Source organism: Salvia splendens, chromosome 10 (assembly GCF_004379255.2).
Source record: "Salvia splendens isolate huo1 chromosome 10, SspV2, whole genome shotgun sequence".
NCBI classification, from domain to species: Eukaryota; Viridiplantae; Streptophyta; class Magnoliopsida; order Lamiales; family Lamiaceae; genus Salvia; species Salvia splendens.
The window spans coordinates 16,553,746-16,575,138 of NC_056041.1; the positions used below are offsets into that span (position 1 = coordinate 16,553,746).

At 38.7% G+C, this 21,393-nt stretch overlaps 1 protein-coding gene across 1 annotated transcript; it reads right to left on the reverse strand.

Moving 5' to 3' along the window:
* Positions 1 to 18,544: 18,544 nt before the first annotated feature.
* Positions 18,545 to 21,164, reverse strand: LOC121750753 (G2/mitotic-specific cyclin S13-7-like). The gene is made up of 9 exons (XM_042145359.1): positions 21,031 to 21,164; positions 20,474 to 20,630; positions 20,297 to 20,345; positions 19,990 to 20,211; positions 19,800 to 19,898; positions 19,449 to 19,697; positions 19,222 to 19,380; positions 18,958 to 19,136; positions 18,545 to 18,855 (listed from the first exon to the last, which is right to left on the reverse strand). Exons 1-9 carry the CDS (start codon positions 21,056 to 21,058, stop codon positions 18,717 to 18,719), a joined length of 1,281 nt encoding a protein of 426 aa, XP_042001293.1. The 5' UTR covers positions 21,059 to 21,164; the 3' UTR covers positions 18,545 to 18,716.
* Positions 21,165 to 21,393: the final 229 nt, after the last annotated feature.

Consider the following 21,393-nt stretch of genomic DNA (forward strand, 5'->3'; position numbering starts at 1 on the left):
GAAACCTAAATTTACTAAAGTGTCGTCTTCGTATCAGGTGTACTATGAAATATTTCTTCCTAGAGTATAAGGCCATCATCCATAACGCTGTCACTATACTGTCCCTTAACCGTTCCTTAAAATACTATTTGCGGGCCCCCAGTATACTTTTTTACTTCATCCCTTAACTAAGGGACGGAACCTGCAACCCCCCGTCCCTTAAATTACTATTCATTCAATTTCATTTTTTTTTATTTTTTCCAACAAATTCAATTAATAAAAAACACAGTTCAGTAACAATAAAATAACATTACAACATAAAATTCGTAAAAAATTAAAAAAAACATAAATACAAATCCTAAAAAAATTAAAACTACATAATTTAATTTCCTCCGCCAAAGTTTTCCTAAATGTGCTCAATTAGATCCTCTTGGAGTTGGGTGTGGGCTCTATAGTCGCGTGTCCTTGCCCGAATAGACAACCGTTCTTGTATAGACGGATGCACTCCACTTCGCGGCGGACTACTTGCGGTTGAGCTTCCGGGGGATTCGGGGTCGAACCAATTTCCCGCCTCGGGTCCTTCGTCTTGGACAATCATAGCCGGTAGTCGGCAACGGCCTCGAGTATAACGGTTGGGTGGGTACCTTTGTGGCCGCTCGTGTAGGATCCCCTCCACGCAACCGGGCAATTCTTCCATTGCCAGTGCATGCAATCGACGCTACCAAGCATCCCGGGGAACCCGTGCACTTGTTCGTGCAGGTCGAGCAGGAACTGGCAATCTGTCGTGCTTGCCTTCCGGAGAAATTCGTCGGTGAAGGCTGCCCGGACGCCTTTGCAGAATTGGAGCAAGCACATTCGCCAAGTGCTGTCTCCAATGTGGAGGTATTCGTCGAACATGTCGGCCGTCTGTCCAGTCGCAAGCTGACGGATTGCTGCAGTACATTTTTGCAGCGTTGTGTGGCTGGGACGGCCGACCGCGTCGAACCCTTCCCGGAAGAACTCTTCCCGAGCTGCCAAAGTATTCGCGATGTGGGGAAATAGTGGTTTCCCCATGCGGAAACGGCAACAAAAGTAGGTATCTCCCCAAACCGGGTTATCGCAGAAGTAGTCGCGTACTAACCTTGTGGCGGCTTCCTCCCGGTTACGATGGATGTACGTCCGGGAGCGTCGTTGGGGCGGCGCGGCTTCCTCTGCCTCCCGACGTCGATCTTTTTCAAGTGATTGTTCCGTTATTTGACGCATTTGCTCAAAATGATCCATTAATTTGATTAAATTTGGGAGAAGAAAAACAGAGTTGGTTTGAGATGAAAATTGGAGTGGAAATAGAGAGGATTTGAGAGGAATAGATGTGTGTTTGTGTGTGAAATGAGTATGAAATAGGAGTATTTATAGAGTAAAAAAATAAAAAAAAATTGAAAACGACTATAAACTGGTAACATTACTGTTTGGATTTTAATTTTTTTTAATATTTAAATTTGAATTTAAAAAAATGAATTATTGCGTCAGCGTGACGAATCCCACTCGCGGGCCAGCGAGTGGGCGTCACGCATGGCCTGGGAGCTCGCCACGTCGCCTCGGCGCGTGGTGAGACGTCGCGTTACGCGTCTCGGAGGGACGGAACACGGGACGGGATGACGACGGGACGGAGCGCTGCAATGCGTCTGGCCGCCGTCCCGTTCCTCCGTAACGGAACGCGGGACACCCGCGTGACGCGTTGCGGGTGCCCTAATTGAGCATATATATATTTTGTTTCATGTAACTTACATCAATTACATGTTATGGAATATGTGACATTACTAGGCGGAAAAAAAGATTGACGTGTCTAGTCTCTACTATGACAATTTCAAAATTTGATGGTTATGTACTTCGCTTTTACTCCCTCCTTCTGGGCAATAGATATGCCATGAAAATTAAGATAAAATTGATAAAGTAAGACATATGAGGAGAATAGTATGGTAAAGTAAGAGAAATGAGGAAAATGATAGTTAAAGTGTTACTGGATAGTTGGACCTATATTATTGAATTGATATAACTTTCTAAAAATGGAATGCACATATTTTTATGAGACGGATAGAGTATTATACTAATAAACTGCATATATTGCTAGAAAAGTTAAAAGTATAGTTGCTGAGTTACTTATATTATTATGGTTTACTACTTTACTATGTCAACTATAAACCTAAAGAGAGACGCAACCAGTGATGTTAATATAATTTTGGCATAACTTAAATAACGTACATAAGGTTATCGACTATCACATCTCTTAAATCATTCATTTTCTTTATCATTTATGGATCCACAGTTTTTTACACCGTTCTTTATTTAAAAAATTAACGCCCTAGCCCACTATTCATTTCCTTAACGATTTATAGATTCCACCTTTTTATTTTTTATTACTTTTTTATATTATTCTCCCTTCATCCCATTTTATTTTAGAGTCCTAATTTAGTCCAGTGTGAATTTTAAAAAATGTAAATAAAAGTTGGTGAAAAAAGGTAGTGAGAGTTTGAGTCACATTTGATATATTAATTTTATAATAAAATATGAATGAAGTGAAGTTAGTGGAATGTGTGACCTATTATCATTTATGAAATATTCTAACTTGGAATCTTATTGAGGAACAGACTAAAATGAAAATTCGGAACTCTTAAAGTGGGACAAAGAGAGTAATTTATTCATCTCAATTTAATTAAAATATAAAATTTATTAAAATTCTAAGATTATGTTTTAGTGAAAGTGATAAATTAAATAATCTAAATTGTAATCATTCCTTCGTTGACCAAAGTTTGCTCCAATGTGTCCGACAAGATCTTGTTAGGGCTAATCATGGGTGGCGGAGTTGTGAGAAAACTCATATAGACATTCGTGTAATGATGGCAGTAGAGATGCTCACGGTTCCGGAACTGGAGGTTACAGTTCGGAACTGCTGGTTTCGGTTTCAAAAATCGTCGAACTGCAGTTTTTTACGGTTTTGAACCGCAGGTTTCTGACAGTTTTTCACGGTTTTGGCTCGCTTTCACGGTTTTATTTTGGTCAATTAGTCAATTATTTATTTATTTTGGTTCGTCCATAGAAATTAATCTCATTTTCTATTTATTGAAAAATTGCAACACTTTTTTTCATTCTATCTTCTACTACTTTACTTGGTTACTCTCTTTAATATTTTACTGTTTGCGTATTAATATTTGTATCTTCTATAAATGATACTTCATTCGTCCCAAGATAAGCGTGATACTTCTTTCTCGCACTCATTTTCTGAAAATGATACTCTCACCGTCTCTTTGTAGCTGAGCTGTATTCCTTTTTAGGTTGTTCTACTCAGTGGCGAAGCCAGAAATTTTATGATGGGGGACCCAAATTACTGTTATTAGTTATAGGATTTTTTTGGTGTTCGTGACGTCGGAAGCTCGAAATAATTGATATTTTTAGTTTTTACGTATGTATAATGGATGAAAATGATTTTTTTTATAATATTGAAATGTCCCATAGAAAATATCAACGAAAATATAATTATAACATCTAGAATATAATTATTATTTTTCAATTTTTTTTATTATGAGTATAATAATGGAAGAAAACAATTATGAAGTGATAAAGAATTAATATTAACATATTTAATGATGTAAAAGAGAATAAATAGAAATTATATTTCAAAAAATAGAGAGCACTTAGAAAGAAAAATATGCACATTATATTGCATAAACATATGCAAGAATAAAAAAAGTTTGCATTAATAGAAAGAATGAGGAAAATAAGTTGTATAAATAGAACTAAAAAAGTTGCACAAAAAAAGAAAGAAGAGAATAAGATGTAACGTGCCCAATGGGAATTGAATTCAAGCCAGGCAAACAGGAGACATATTCCCCATCCAACTGCACTATCCAATTTACATATAGTTTTAGTTTACATATATAATATATAGGTAAAATAGAAATTGATGGGGGGATCATGGGCCCGGGCCCAAATGTGGCTTCGCCACTGGTTCTACTGTAGTTGAGTCATTTCATTTTTTTTCAAAATACAACAACTTTTCATTATCTCTTACTCTACTCTCTCTCACTCTAGTCTTTCTTCATCTATCTACTTTTTAAATTTTCTACTTTATTATCCATTAACTTAATTAACTTACTTAACATAATTAACTTACTTAACATAGTTTTTCTTAAATCCCGTGCCGAAAGGAAACGCTCCTACTGTAGAGGTATGGAGAGAGTATAAAATAGTTACAGTAGAAAAAAAGTAAAGTAAAAGAGATAATAATGTAGAGAAGATGTGACTCAAACAACTGCAAATTAGTTACGAGTTTGATTCTAAAACGAGTGCAAAAACAATCGTTTCGCTTATCTTGGGATGGAGAAAATACTAGGAGTAATTTTTTTGGACGGGTGAAGTATATTTTTTGCAAACTTGACACTTTTGATATCAACATAAACAATATCACTCCTATTTAAATATTTTATAATAAATAATGTAATTATCCTACATTTTTTTACACTCAAACATAAGTATTTATAAATTTTTTGAGGTGAAGTAGCCAAGGCCTCAATTTCCAAACAAAAGAAGAAAAGAAGTTTGTTGGTGTGACTTACTATTTGTTTGCCTGTACGAAAATATATACTGTAATCGTTCCAAATATTAATATTATAAATTGAAATTCCAATAAATTTCTATATCTCCTCAATACGCTTCCATATTTTATTTTTCTATTCATTTCAATTTTCCAAAATTTAGTTTCTGGGTTTAAAATTCGGCGCGTGGATTTCAGACTCGTTGAATGAGTTTGATAGTAGTAGGAGTATATAAGAGCATCTACAATAGCGGCGAGCGCACCGGCTAGCCGATTCTTGGCGCTCGCCGGTCCGCTCGCCGAACCATTGCAGCCGGCGAGCGCCAAATAGCGAGAAAAATGGCGAGCGCTAGGCGATGCGCTCGCCGATCTCCTGGCCGCCATTGCAGGCTCCAGATCGGCGAGCGATCGGCGAGAGAGATTTATTTATTTATTTATTTATTTATTTTTCGAAACCATTGAAGAGTTGTGGGCGCGGAGGACTGCACGACATTAGTTTTTTTGTAATTTTTTAATTTTTTTAATGTACCTTTTTTTAATTTAAATGAAATTATTGCATTTTCTCGTATCTGTGTCGTAAGTTGAATTCCGTATTTTGTGTGATTGTTATTTTTATAATTTTGTTTATTATGGTTGGACTATTGCTTGTCCAGTTTTAGTGCTGATGATGTGGCAGGAGGAGTTTTAGTACTGCTGATGTGGCAGGATGAGTTTGTGGCTGAGTTATTGTTATTGGAGATGCTCTAATTGTGAGTTTGTGACAAAAATAAGGCCGTAAATTGTACTTGTAGGATAAAGTGATAAAGATAAGATGACCTAATAAGAATTTAATTAAGTGGGCAAAAGATACATAATCCATTGGTCACTGGTGCGTGGAGTCGCCTTAGAGTAGGTTGAATATATTTTATTTCAACAGATCTAGATATATAAAATTATGATTGTTAACTGATTCAAAATAATAAGCATTTTGTATATATATGAAGAGGGTTGTTTATTAGGTTGGATTATTGTCACAAATAAAGGTAGAAATTATATGAGAAAATCGGGTTTCTAGGGCACTTTGCCTTTAAAATAACGCAAATGTACCCATTTTGTTAACAATTCCATTTATGGGAAAAACGCCGATGAAATTGGCGTGTTTATAAGTAAAAACGCCAGTGAAATTGGCGTGTCTATAAGCAAACACGCCAACATAATTGGCGTTTTACATAGGGACCGTATCTTGCTCGTATTTTTACCAAACTACTTAAATTTGAACACGCCAATCTGGATGGCGTCTTTACGATATAAAACGCCAAGGTCATTGGCGTGTTTAACGTAAAAAACGCCAATCTGATTGGCGTTTTTGGGTTGAACTATATTTCTCAGATCTCCCCCAAAATCGCAGACCCTAATCACATTTCCTCCCTCCCCAAAACGCGAAAAACCTTCCCAAAGCTGAAAAACGCGAAAACGCTTGCCTTGGTCGGGTCAACCCGGTGGTGGATTGAAGCGTGTAGATTTCTATTTTGGCTCATTTCTTCCAAATATTAGTACTCGCAATCGGTTAGTATAGCTAATTTTTAACTCATTCTTCCAAACATTAGTCTACCAATATTTGATGGATTATTATGATAGTATATATTGTAGTGTAATTTATATAATTATTTGATGGATTGTTATAGTATTATAAATTGTATTGTAATTAATAGAAATATTTTGACCAATTATTATGGTATTATATGTTGTAGTATATCTAATTTTTTACACATATTTGATAGGTTGTTATGATAGTATATATTTTAGTGTACTGTAAAGAAATATTTTTGACCAATATTTGTGTTTGACATTAATTCAGATAGTATGACGTGGTGTGTCCATTTATATTGGGGTGGAAATATAATTCCCGGAACAGTTATTTCATATGATCCTCCTTTTGCAAAAGGATTGATTATGTTGGATGAAAGTATTTCCTACGAAAAGCTTGTGAAAACAATTTGTGAAAGAATGAGGATAAACATATTTGAAAACAAACTTCAAATAGTATGGAAACGTCATATATTCTATGGATCTTCAATCACGTATATAGGTATTTTACTAGAAGAAGTATACATGCCACTAATGTTTAGTGAGAGTATGACTCCAGGAGGTCAAATTGAATTGTATGTTGAGTATTCGTCAATTACTCAACAACATAGTCATCATCTCATGAGTAATGATGTTGGTACGTCTACGAGAGGCCGAGAACCATATGTCGCTGCAACACAAGATTTTGATGTTGGTACGTCAACGAGAGGCCAAGAACCATGCTTCGATACAACACAAGATTTTGATATTGGTGGCGTGCATTTAGGGGACAGTGACAACTGTGATGTGGTTGAGGACATAATTGGTCCTGATAAAGCCGACTTTCTTGATCCACAATCACCTTATGATTCTGAAGATGTCGATCCGGATAGTACAGATTCAGATGGTGCTTCGTCGGATGAGGACCAATTTGTTGCTCCAAGAACATCCATTCCGGTTGGAGAAACATCAATTGGAGGAAGAGTAGTACGAGAAAGAGTAGTTCCACAGTTCCCACAGCCTGGTATGAACTATTTTCGCACCTTACCAGGTCGATATGATAGTTTTGATCCAAAAAACTTTAAGTCTGATGATCTCAATGTGCATTATTGGAGTGAAAAAGATCCGAGCAATGTCGGTTTGCATACTAAATTTAAAACCAAATTGGAATTGAAGTCAGCTGTGACTTTTTGGCATTTGGAAAAAATCCGACAATATACAGTTGTTGAAAGTAAAGGAAAGAGATGGCATGCAGTTTGTAAGTGGCCACAAGGAAATCCGAAAGATAAGTCCTTACCGCCATGTTTGTGGGAGTGTCGAGCAACATTGAGGAAGCATGATGAACACTGGCAAATTAGAGTGTTTAGCACTGCTCATACTTGCATGGGGGATCGTAATTATAATGAGCACGCTAATCTTTCGTCGGGTATGATAGCGTTGAGTGTTCGACATCAGATAGAAAACGATCCTTGCTACAAGGTAAAAGCAATTGTGGCGGATATTGAAAATAGATATCATGTGAAAGTTAGTTACAAGAAAGCATGGTATGCTCGGAGGACAGCTATTGAGCTTGTGTATGGTTCGTGGGAGTGGAATTTCAAAGTTTTACTAGGTTATTTGAATGAGTTGCAAAGACAAAATCCTGGCACAATTGTCGAATGGTTACATGATGAAAGATTAAGCAACGGTATGAACAAGGTTTTCAAGTACGTATTTTGGGCTTTTGGTCCAGCTGTGGAGGCTTTTCAACTATGCAAACCAGTTTTAACCGTTGATGGAACTCATCTACGTGGACGATATCGAGGTAAAATTCTTATTGCCGTTGGATTTGATGCTAATAAGAAATGTTTGCCTATTGCATATGCCATTGTTGATGAGGAAACCATACAAAGTTGGAATTGGTTTATGGAACGTATTAGACTTCACGTAGCCAAGCATGAAATATGTGTAATATCTGATAGGCATGTGGGAATCATAGATGCAATGAATTCTCCCATATGGAAAGAAGAACCCAATGTGGGGCATCACAGATTTTGCTTGGTACATGTTAGAAAAAATGTTTTGCAGATTCACAAAGGCATCATGGTAAAAAGACTTGTTTGGAAAATTGGTATTGCTACAAAGAAACGCAAGTTTAAGATCAGACGTCGTTTACTTCGAACCATCAACAACGAGGCTGTGCAATACCTTGATGCCGTGGAGTTAGAAAAATGGAGTTTGGCGTATGACAAACACAAAAGATGGGGTGAGATGACCACTAATATGGTGGAATCTTACAACAATGTGTTGAGAGGCGCTAGACAACTCCCAATTAAAGCTTGCATTGATCTGATATTTTGGAGGACAATAGAATGGTTTAATGAGCGGTCAAGTGCATCAACACAGTGTGCCACACCACTTACCCCGTGGGCCCATGAAAAGGTGTGCGAAAATGATGTAAAAGGTCAATTACATAATGTGAGGGTCCCAAACACAATTGCAGGGTTTTACGTGGTTCGAACAAAGCGTCGAATTGGTGGAAATGGCGGTAATAAATGGAAGGTAAAGTACTTGGAGTCGAACTGCAAATGTCAAAAGTGGCAGATGTGGAGACTTCCATGTTCACATGCAGCGGCAGTTGCGCGGTTTAGAAACGAGCCCATGCTGTCGCTTGTTGATAACGTATACCGCACAAGTGTTTGGGTACACCAGTATTCTACGGTGTTCAATCCAATCAGACACCAAGATTATTGGGCTGTGCCTGAATGGACTTTGCAATGTTCACGAGCCCAGTTAATGCCTAAAAGTCGAGGTCGATATCGTACTACTAGGATTCCTAATCAGATGGATGTCCGTGAAGCTGACCAGCCACGCGCCCGACGCTGATGTAAACATTGCCGTCAACCAGGGCACGACAGACGCAACTGCCCGAATGCTTCTTCAAGGATGGATACTCAGTTGGTAGATGATGCCGCTGACGATTTTATGCCTCCACCTCCATCAAGATCTGCAGTTCGAGGTCGTCATTCTATCAGCCACACTGATGATGCCGATCACGATTTTATGCCTCCACCTCCACCAAGATCTGCAGTTCGAGGTCGGCATTCTGTCAGCCACACTGGTGGTACAGGCGACGACATTGGGCTCAGTGATATCCCACATTCTCCACCTAGGTCTTCTGTGCGAGACGATTATTTCGGGGTTGATTTAGAGAATGTCGTTGTGCAAGATACTCCTCCGTCTAGACTCTCCACCGCCAGAATCGGGAAGGGTATCCGTAGCTTCTTTACCCGGAGAAGGCGAGACAATTGAATGTGTAACAACTATTTAGTTGAATTGAACATTGTTCTGTTTATTCTTTATAATTGTGGCTATTTATTGAATTGAGCATTGTAACGTGTTACTCGTCAAAATTTTCCGAAACCAAATTTTTCCCAAGGTAAAAACGCCATCCCTGTTGGCGTTTTCCACTAAAAACGCCAACTACAGTGGCGTGTTATTTCAGAATGTCCGCTCATACGTAGGAAAAATTGCAAAATTTTGAGCAAGGTAAAAACGCCATCGGCAGTGGCGTTTTCCACTAAAAACGCCAATAATATTGGCGTCTTTTTAAACACGCCAACTACAGTGGCGTGTTTATGCAGAATGTCCGCTTCAACGAAGGAAAATTTGGCAAAATTTTTCCCAAGGTAAAAACGCCATCTATATTGGCGTTTTCTACTAAAAACGCCAATATTATTGGCGTCTTTTTAAACACGCCAACGACAGTGGCGTGTTTATGCAGAATGTCCGCTTCAACGAAGGAAAATTTGGCAAAATTTTTAGCAAGGTAAAAACGCCAATAATATTGGTGTTTTATACAAAATCTTAGTACGGCTAAAAGGCCAACTGGGAATGGCGTGTTTGTTCCTATCGTCGACCAATAAGTAATATAAAGAGTTCAAAATATCAATATGAATACGTGTAAAAAGAGGATTTATCAAATCGTCTAATATAACGAGTTCAAATCAATGAAAAACAACCAATATCCATACAAAGTATCAAATTAGTTTAATCATCTCGCCGTTTCCGCATAAACAAACCCCGTATCCCCTTCCCAATTTTGGATGTAGATCTAGGGATCCTTGAGGGAGGAGTATCTTGAACAACAGCGTTCTCTAGATCCACCCCAAAAATGTCATCTTGCACAGACGACCGCGGTGGAGAAGTGGGGACATCACTGAGGCCAATGTCGTCGCCGGTACCACCGGTGTGGCTGACAGAATGACGGCCTCGAACTGCAGATGTAGGTGGAGGTGGTTCCACAAAATCGTCATCGGAGCGGTGTACGGGCTGAGATGACGACTCTCCGCAGGCGGGTTTCTTTTTGGTTCGTCGTTTTGCCTTTTGCCTTACTGGTACGTCCACGTCCATTGCAGAGCGCTGCGAAGGACGGTAGTCCATCAGCTCAGCCTCTCCGGATATCCGCAGTCCTTCTTCAATCATCCTCGAAATGGTTCCCAAAGCCGGATGTTCTGTCGTATCTTGGCCACTTAGAAAGTGGCGCACGTTGTGAAGTGTCTCCACCTACAATTATCAAAGTTAAATACATATCATAATATGAATTTAAATAATTAACTAGGATTTGGTTAAGTATGAATAATTTACCGCGAATCTATGAGAAGATGCCGTTTCGTGGAAGCCCTGTTCAGCATGCACGCCGGGTTTGGTTAAATACACAACAGTTATCTGCCGAAACCAATCCATATATTCTTCGGTTGCAACGGGCTCATCACTGTACTCCAGATTAGTCCACACCAAAAAGTGTCTGTTGTCCCACTCCTGTATATAATTGGCGTGCCAATCAACCCAATTTCGACCAGCTTTTCCACGGCGATCCTGTTTCGCAAAATCAGTACCGTGGAACCGGGGGAGTTGCGGGATATACGGTTGGACAATCCCAAATTGGCGCAACACTCGGTGTAGCAGGTGTGGCTCAGCCAGATTCCAGCAAATAAGCGTTGTTATCGATATCCATACAGGACGACCGGCATCACAACTTTCCGGCAACTGCCGTTGGAGATAAGGCATCCAAATAAACTACATGTAACACAAATTTATTCAAATTAATTTCAATAAAAAACAACAAACAAAAAATAATTTATAAGTATATGAAGTACCTGGTTGGCATGCATCATGGAGAACTGATCTCGGAAATTTTCAATACAATGTCCGGGTGCTTTTACATATGACGCCGGACCATTCCATCTACAAAATGTAAATTATGAGCGAATAACACGAAGACTGATGAACATAAAGCTTAAAAAATGAATTAGTGAACAACTTACGCGCTTGCACATGGTAGATAGTCTGTATGCACGGGATCTAGCATCCTCGGTCTAATATTTGGGATTCTCTCCCAAGCCCACAGCTGTAATAGAGTTAAGGCTCCCCCGACATCCGTCCTCTTAGCAACGGCAGCTTCACACAAATTGTGGTACAAGCAAGCAAGCGTCGTACCACCCCAGCTATAGGTAGAACACCGTTGTATATCCATGAAAAATTGCAAGTAGAAGAACAAATTTTTTTTTCCGGTGGCATTCAGGATCATCAGACCACCAAGTAATAGCAGACAGTAGATACGAGCCCGCTGAGCATATATGTTGTGTTCGTGCTCATCATTCAGCTCAATCCTCAATTGACGCGATAAGCTTGTCTGCTTAAAAGACATCTCCTTCAACTCGGATGCGTCCGGTATGAATCCTAGAAAATCCAAACACCTGTCCTGCCAATATCCCGGTTGTGTCGGGGGGATGCAACCCGTCACAGCCTCTCATCAACTTTCAGGCCCCATAAAACCTCCACGTCTTCCAATGTTACAGTCGCTTCACCGACTGGGAAGTGAAACGTGTGAGTCTCTGGCCTCCAACGTTCAATCAAAGCGGTGATCAGATGGTGGTCAATTTCCTTTGGCTGACCACACCTCAATAAACCGCCGAACCCCATCTGGTCCACTAGTGCCAAAACACGGTGATGTATGGGAACATTCCAAATTATTCCTTCATATCGTCGGCAGCGTACGTATTCGGATGGAACTACTGCCCATATGTTATTAGAGACGTGTTGTCTCTGAAGATACAGTACAGAAGGATCCGCAGGACCACACGCAAGCTGACGAGCAGAAGTCGAAGATGATGCCATAATTTACCTACACATCATTCAATAATTACATACAATTTAATCCAATTTCACAAAATGGAACACCAAAATCAAATAATTCACAATACACAAATTCACCTACACAACATTTCACACCCAAAATCATAACACAATTCATTTACACAAAATTGACAATTTCAATTACAAATTTGTCCAACCTAACAATTTCAATTTGTCCAATTTCAATTTGATAAACCTAACAATATAAACAAATTTAACAATTCAAACTAATCAACATACATCAACCAAAACAATTTGCCCATTTTTTAGCTATAACAACCCTAGGGTTTAGGTTTATAATCAATTTTATACACAAATTCACTTAAACCCAAACAATCCAACATAATAATCAACAATAATGTCATTCAACCGATCCAAAATGCATAATATTTCAACTCAATTCACAACCCATTACAATATTTCAACTAATATTGTAAAAGATAAGCATACTAACCGAAGAAAATATATGAATCTGGAGAAGAATAGCACCGATTGATGAATGGAGTGCGAAATGACGGAGAGGAGGGCGAATTCGCGAAGATTGGCGCTGCTCGGAGAAAAATCGCAAAGTGTGGTGTGCTGTGATGTTTTCGCGATTTGGGGGTGGAGGCTGCTATATCAGCCTGTTAAAACACGCCACTCAAATTGGCGTTTTTTGGTTAAACACGCCGATATTATTGACGTCTTTCCTTTTAAACACGCCGATGTCATTGGCGTGTTTTATATACTACACGCCAACACCAATGCGTGTTTTAACGTAATGATCATTGGAAAGAATACGGCCAAAATACGGCACAAGTATAAAACGCCAACATAGTTGGCGTGTTTGCTTATAGACACGCCAATTTCACTGGCGTTTTTACTTATAAAAACGCCAATGTCATCGGCGTTTTTCCCATAAATGGAATTGTTAACAAAATGGGTACATTTGCGTTATTTTAAAGGTAAAGTGCCCTAGAAACCCGATTTTCTCAAATTATATACACTCCCTCCGTCCCATATTAGGTGTTAGTTTAACCTTTCTAATTTAAATAAAAATAATAATAAATAGTTAATGTGGAGAAATAATAAAGTAAGAAAAAGAAGAGAGAGAATAATATAGAGAATAGTACTATACAATTTCTACCTTTATTTGTGACAATAATCCAACCTAATAAACAACCCTCTTCATATATATACAAAATGCTTATTATTTTGAATCAATTAATCTCTACCTTATTTTACCATTTCTTCACTTTAACTATTTATAATCATTTTTATAAAATGAGTGCCGAAAAGTCAAAGTGACTCCTAATATGTGATAGAGAGAGTATTATAAATAAAATGAGAGAGTAATAAATACTTTATTAAAAAAATGGATTAAATTTGGTTGAATAAAGCAATGCAAGTTGAAGTTGAAAAATGTAAATATGAGTAACTCAAATTCAAGGAAAAATGGCAAGTATTGGAATCCAAATTTGCTTCCATAGGAGAGTCTAACTAGACTTTATTTTGATATTACTACCAAATAAGTACTACCAATTATTGATCCTTCGATTTTAATTTACTTACAAGGAGAGTAATTTAATTTTTATCTATATATATTGAATTTGTCCTTATTATTCTACCACCTTATGGGAATTTCCACTTATATTTATTAATCTAATAGCTATATTCAATACAGAAACATAACACTAGGGAAGATATATAATGAAATTGGAAAAAAAAACATAGACAATGTGCAACGAGTGGCATCGTGTTGTCTATTCAACACACGATTCTACTCTAAATAGATAATAATAATAATATACACAAAAATGAAATATAGCTAAAAATAAGTGTGATTTTGTTACACTAGCTAAGCTATCTAGACTGTACAAGGATAACCCCATATACAATAGAGGGAGACTGCGACATCGATAAATTTTGCTACAAAAATCTTGTTGGTCACATGGTGTGACACAAGACTTATCTAACCCATATGCAATAACATATGTGTGATGTTATTATTTGGTTGTGTTTTGATATAAAAAAAAATGGTATGGTGGGGTTGGAGAGAGAAATTGGTAGCTTTGTGAGTAATCATTTTCATTTGTAAGTTTGTTTTGGATGTGGGAATCAAATGTGGTTTAGATGCGATTATTGCTTAGATGTTGACACTCTCACAAAGTGAAGTTGTCATTTTCTTGTAAAAACGTGATTCTTGTGAACTCTACCTAGTATTCATCGTTACGCTAAATTCTCCCTTTTTCTTCTTCTCATTTCGATCTTATCTGTATTTTAAATTTCTTTAAAAAAATTCTTAGTATTTCGATTTTCGAGTATCTAAAACAGGAAAAAAATGTCTTAGCATTTTGAGTATCTAAAAAAAGAAAAAATTGTCTTACCTATCTGTGTTCTTAGTTATGATTTTCATTTTTATTTGTATCTTGATATTCTTAGAATAAGATATTTTATTAAAATACTGAAAAAGTTTGATAAAATCAATTATAGAGTCAAAGGAAAAATATTACTATGTGAATGCAAGTATAGGGTGAAAAAACTAGCAAATATGGAAACAAACTTACATTTTGAGGAATGGTACCACTTAATTTTATAAATGCAAGTATAGGGTGAAAAAAACTAGCAACAAACTTACAAAATGGACCCAATTAATATAATAAAACTTAAATAATAGTAGTATAAAAGTAAATCAATGACACAAAGAATCAAAACATAAATAACGTATGAGAAACACTTTTTGAGTAAACTGCACACACTATTACATTATTTGCTATGCTAGACACATGCATGTTCTACCTAATTTTACGGGTTTAACAATGCCAAAAAAATGTACTACAAAAAAAGACAAAAATAGAAGCAAGTTGTCAACTGAATGAAATTAGAATACTCAAAATTTGGAATGCATTTGCAATTGATAATTCAATTCTCAATTTCTGGTTAGATTTCGTATTCGTATTTGCAATGTACTACAACCAATACTGTCCTATTTTCGAGCATCAGGGCATTCGCAACGAGTCTCGCTCTCGTCTCGGAGAGACAAGACTGCAGCGAGACGACGATGCAGCCATCCATCTCGGTCTCGTCTCGACGGGCGTCTCGGCCCGGAGGGTGGGTTGGCGAGACGTCTCGCCACGCGCCAGCGCCACGTGGCAACCGCTGGCGCTAGGCGTGACGCCCACTCGCCGGCCCGCGAGTGGGCGTCGTCATGCTGATGCACTAAATAATTTTTTTAAAATTCGATTTTAATAAATAAAATAAATAAATAAATAAAAATTAAAAATGGTAATATTTTAATTTTTTATTCTATAAATACTCCTCTTTCATTCTCATTATACACACAAACACCCATCTATTCTTCTCAATTCATCTCTCTTTTTTCTCCAATTTTCATCCTACCTCTCCAATTTTCATCTCAAAATGTCCGGCAATGGAAACTCTGGCGGTTCCGGCGGCTATGACTTGAACACGTTTGGCGACTGGGGGGCATGTACAATGTCTTGGGTGCTTCCGGTTCCGATTCGTCGACGCCGGCGGCGTACCAACCACCCTATTTTGATGTGGATGCATACTCTCGTCCCTCCGCCCCAAGGTATGGGCAATCGCAGGGTTTATCCCAAATTAGGGAGGATTTTCTGGATGAACCCAATCCGGAAGGAGGACGAGGCGGTGGAAGCTCCAGGGGTCGCGCATTCGACGCCGTGGAGGAAGAGGAGGAGGCGGCCGAGGAGGAGGATGTAGGCCGTCATCCATACAGCCGCAAGGACACGATGACTATGTTCAACGCTTGGGTCAGCGTCTCGTACGATCCCATCGTCGGGAATCAACAAACCCGCAAGTATTTTTGGGAAAAGGTCACCGACGCCTACAACGAGAACAAGCCAAAGGGGTCCCGCCGCCGCACCATGAAGATGCCCGCAGTCATTTTGACCGAGTCGACAAAGATGTCAAAATATTTTGCGGGGTGTACAAAAATGAAGCGGCAAATTACCAAAGCGGAGCCAGTGGAGCCGACACTCTGAGAGCGGCTACGCGAGTCTTTTTTGACGACAACAGCAAAGAATTCAAACATGTCGATGTTTGGGAGGCAGTCAAAGATGTTGAAAGGTGGCCTGGCGGTTTCCAGTCCAGCACGGGCTCGAGCTCGAAACGCACGAAGCACACGGCGAGTGGACAATACTCGTTTAGTGAGGGCGGGTCAGGCAACGCCTCACAAGAGGTTGAGGGCACGGCACCGATGCAGGGGGCTCCTCTAGTGGGCGCCGTCGGCCACAAGGGACCAAGGCGGCGAAGGCAGCTAGAGGGAGGAGGGGCCGAGGTGAATCAAGCCAGGCGGGCTCGAACACTCTATTGTCCATGTACTTGACCGCCACGATGGCTGACACTTCCCGCATGACGCCTACCCAATATCAAGCCCATCTTGCCGGAATTGAGTATATGGCAAGACAAATTGGTATTCCGCCTACAGGTGGCTTGAGTGCACCGCCACCGCCTTCGGGGGATGATTCACCGGCGAAGTAGTTTTTAAGTGTGTAATTTTTAATTTCTACTATTTTAAATTATGTCTTTTTTATTTATTTTTTTAGATTTTAATTATGTGTTTTTTTTTGCTTTTTTTAGGATTTTAAAATGTAATTTTATTTTATTTAATGAAGTGTGTTTTTATAATTGAATTTGTTGGAAATAAAAAAATGAAATTGAATAAATAGTTAATGGATGAGATGGTTAAGAGATGGTTAAGAGATGGAGGGATGCATGTGCTAACTCTTAGTTAAGAGATGGAGTGAAAAGTACAGTATGACCCATGAATAGTTAAGAGATGAGACGGTTAAGAGACGGATAAGAGACAGCGTTGCGGATGACCTGATGTTAAATTACAATGTAGTCGATTTCCCTAATGAAGGGTGTCGTCTCCGACCGGATCATACTCCAGATGAGGTTAATTATCCTTATCATTTTCCCTCCTCTTTCAGTATACAGATATACTCCATCCGTCCACCATTCAAAGAGTTATTTTTACTTGGCACGAATTTTTAAAAATTGTTTAACTTTGGAAAGAAAAGTAAACGGAGAAAGTAAGTGTAATGTACACCCATTTTTTATATATTAATTTTGTAATTCATTGTGAGTTTAAAATGTTAGTGGAATGTGAGGTCTGTATATCAAAAGTGGAAAAAAGTAAAATGATTCTTTAAATCGTGGACAACCAAAAATGATAAAATGATTGATTAAATGGTGGATACAGGGAGTACTCCCTATTTTTGTCAAGTCCAATTTAAGGAGATTATTATGTTTTACATCCTGTAATGAAGTATGGTTACAAGGTAGATGTAATGCTGAACCAGAATGGTGGTACATCCTTAGCTGATTGAAATAAGATTCATGCATATTACTCTCCTCGTCTCACTCTAAGTGAGATGTTCACATTTTTTAGGATGTTTCATTCTAATTAACACATTTTCTAAAATAGACTTATTATTATTATCTCAAATTTATTATTCTTTAGTTCTTTCTACACAACTTACAAAATATAATTGCATAACTCGTGCCGAACATGAATGTTCCCCTTAAAATGGGACGAATGGAGATAATAAATTTGAGACAATGCGAGAGCTTGCATAAATAAGTTTGTAAAAAAGTCCATAGAACTGCATAGTCTAAAATTGTATAGAACTCATGTGATATTTATTACAAGTTTACATTTTCCAAACACATGTATAAATACAAATTTCAAATAATAAGCTCGATGCATTTCAACGATAGTTTAGTAGGATTGGGATATGGCCGTGGAGCAATTAATAAGAGCATTCACTATAGGGCCGGCGCCCCGGCCGCCCCCGAACCGCCGTCGCCGCGCTTACGTGGGAAGTGTCCACCCCCAGGCGGACACATTTTTTGGACGGAAGGCCCATCGGCGAGAAGGCGCCGAGGATGCGCCGGGCATGCTTCGCCACGCCGATAGGCGCGCCAGCAGAGGCCGGACACTTTTTTTATATAATTATTTTCGAAAATTTTATTATAAATACCACTCCTCCACACACACTTCACACTCCATCTATTTTTTTGTATTTTTTTTAAAGTGGCGGGGGCTATTGGAAGTGTCCAGCTTAAAGTGGATACTTTAATAACATCTATTTTTTGTGGTAGTAGTTAGATGATCTTATCCTGTCTTAGAAGGGAGAATTATTTACAATAAATTCAACCAAGTACAAAGTTTATAGATTGTTAGGTACACGAATTAAAAGATATCCTTATTATCTATTCTAATGTTAATAGTAGTAGCAAATTAAACACACATTAGTAGCAAAAAATATAGGAAATTCGTTTATCTACAATAACCAAGTTTTGACAAGCTTGAAGATAGAAGACATGAAAAATATCTCTGTAACTACAAGAATGTAGTAGTTTTTTTGATAACAAGATTGCTCATCTCTGCAAAAAAAAATCCAAAATGAAGCATCCATCTTCTTCAATCAACCAACAGAAATTTGGCTGGTTGAAGGAGTGCAACTCCCCCCCTCTCTGAGCTGCTGTATTTCTTGTATATAACCTTCAGTTTCTGAAGTCCAGCCAACGCATGAAGCGCGACGAGCTTCTTAGCACAATCCCTACAAGCAAATATCATTCATCACAACATCAACACACACAAAAATCAATTTCATTAAGTTAAGGTTGCCTAATGATGTGGTTGGTAGTTTCAAGATTCTCACATGAGCTGTTGTTCTGCGAAACCAGTGTGCATTTTGAGTGTCTCATTCCACACTGGAGACTTCTGCAGCGCGCATCTTGCTGCGAAGACTGCTGAGGCAGCAATCATAGAGGGAGAGTACTCAAGAATCGCGTAGTCCATCATCCCTAGCTCAGCAAGAAAATAGACCATATTCTCCACCTACAAACACGATCAAATCATCATTCATCACACTAGGTGATTAAGATACTAGGAAATGCGTTGTTGAGGGGACACGTTGTCTTACATCAGAACCGGTCATTGATGCTTTGATGAAGCGAGCAAGGAACACATAAGGCGTTGGGACAGTCAAGTTCCACTCGAGCTCCCCTAGGATCCTCTTCTCCATCACCAATACTTGCTCGTTGGTGTAGCTTCGATCCGAGATGCACACCAAGTCATTCACCTACAAAAGATCACATGAGACCTAGATAACCTAACTTTTGTTCAATCAAAATGGACTCTTCTGGCAACCTGAGGCGCCCATATCTCTTCGTATTTGGAGGCTATGAGCATTGCCCCCATTCCCACCAACTGCAGCTCCCTTCTTAAAATAGTCTTGGATGCTAGAAACCTATCAATGATGTTGATAGTGAGGTATAGTGTCTCAAGAGAGAGCTCAAATTTGTAGTGGACTTGAATCAGCCAATCAATCAGAATTGCCCTCATTCTCTCATTTATCTCCGGCTGCGAATCCATATAGTCTTTAGCCCTTCCCTCATTCTGCAAAATGTATAAAAACATCACAAACAGCAACATATATAGTAGTACAATGTAATTAATCTCCTTTACCCCTAAAAACTTTGATGTATCATGTATATATACCTCAACTGACTTGTAGAATTTATAAATCTCCTCAACATACTCAACAACAGCCAAATCATTGCCCAAATCCTGAGCATCGATATCAACAACCGTTGCAGCCTGCAAAATAGCCAGGGAAACCACACATGAGAATTGGGGGAAACTGCAATAGCCCTCCACATGAAAAAAACTTGGGAACAACATATGTGACCTTGCTTCTTGCTGTGAGGGCTGAGGTGAGAGTTGGAAGCTTCTTTTTCGGCTCAATTTCCTTGCTAAGAAGCTTCCTCTCTTTTACTGGAACTTCATTTGAATCTGGGCTAATCTCAATGATCTCCTCTGGCTTAGGTTTTGTGCTCACAGCTTTCTTCTGCACCGGCCTATGCGCCACCGCCCTCTTCTCTGGCAGAGCTGCATTGGCCTCCAGTGAATTCTGCAAGATTCAGACAACACAGATAAGATAAACTAATGGAATTATATCAAAAGCAGAGAAGAAATAAATAGGGTTCAGGAAAAACCTTGTTGGTTTGAGCTTGTGCATTAGCGAGTGCTCTAGCACCAAAACTCCTAAAACACACACACACACACACACACACACACGCAACATGATCAAGGGCTATCCAAAGTTTTCATCTTTTTTTTCCCCAATATTCGTGAGAGTATGAAAGATGGTATTAACTGAGGATTGACGATACCTCGTAACAGGTCGAGAAATCCGAGGAATCGGTTTGCTTTCAACAGCCACTTCAACAGGGATGAGATTCCCAATGTCGCCCAGTGCGCGGCGGCTCTTCCTCTCCGCCGCCACTTTGTTCTGTTTATTCGCGGCGGCGCCCCCCCGCACCGCCTCCTCTGTAAAATTCACAGAAGCAAGGTTCGATTTCATTGAAGGAAAAGGAAATAATCCAAGAAATGAGAGAAGGAATATAAGACATCTTGATTATCAATACATTGATCACCTCTCCCAACCAAAAATTAGGATCAAAAGGGTGAAATCAAGGATCAAGAGAATATGAATCCATCTTCAATCAATCCAAAACAGTGAAATGACATCTTGATTATCAACACGCTCATCACCCCCCCCCCCCCCAAAAATGATTTCTTTTTTAAGATCAAAAGGGTGAAATCGAGAGAATCCATTTCCCTTTAGATGAACGAATAAAAGCATGTCATCTTCAACAAGAAACAGTGAAAGATGGAGCGAAAAAGAAAAAAAATGAAATTTTAAAAAGAAATGCAGAAGATGAATTACGTTGTTGAACCATCTGCCTTGAGGCCATTATCAAAATCTTGGAGAAAATAAAACTCTGAAACCGTCTTCTTATGCTACTTGCCTTCTTCTTTCTCTCTCTCGCTGGAAAAGTAAGGGAACTTGATGAAGAGAGGGAGAGCAAATGGGGTTTTAAGGCTACAGAGCGCGGCGATTAATTTCATAATCTTCAACGGTCTCATTGATTTTGAATTTTCCAACCGTTGGATCAAATGGATCGAACGGTTTAGATCAGTTTTACCTTAAAGCCTATTTAACCCGTTTGCAATGATAAAAATTAGTACTTGTGTTTTGAGGTCACAAATAATAATATGAATAAGAAATTACACAAATCCAACTAAAACG

Excerpts from the sequence above, each read along its gene's own strand:
- LOC121750753 (XM_042145359.1), bottom strand. The coding sequence starts at position 21,058 with ATGGCCTCAAGGCAGATGGTTCAACAAC. Across the intron at positions 19,899-19,989 it reads CCCTCACAGCAAGAAGCAAG|GCTGCAACGGTTGTTGATAT; the intron begins GTCACATATGTT and ends GCTATTTTGCAG. Across the intron at positions 19,698-19,799 it reads AATTCTACAAGTCAGTTGAG|AATGAGGGAAGGGCTAAAGA; the intron begins GTATATATACAT and ends TACATTTTGCAG.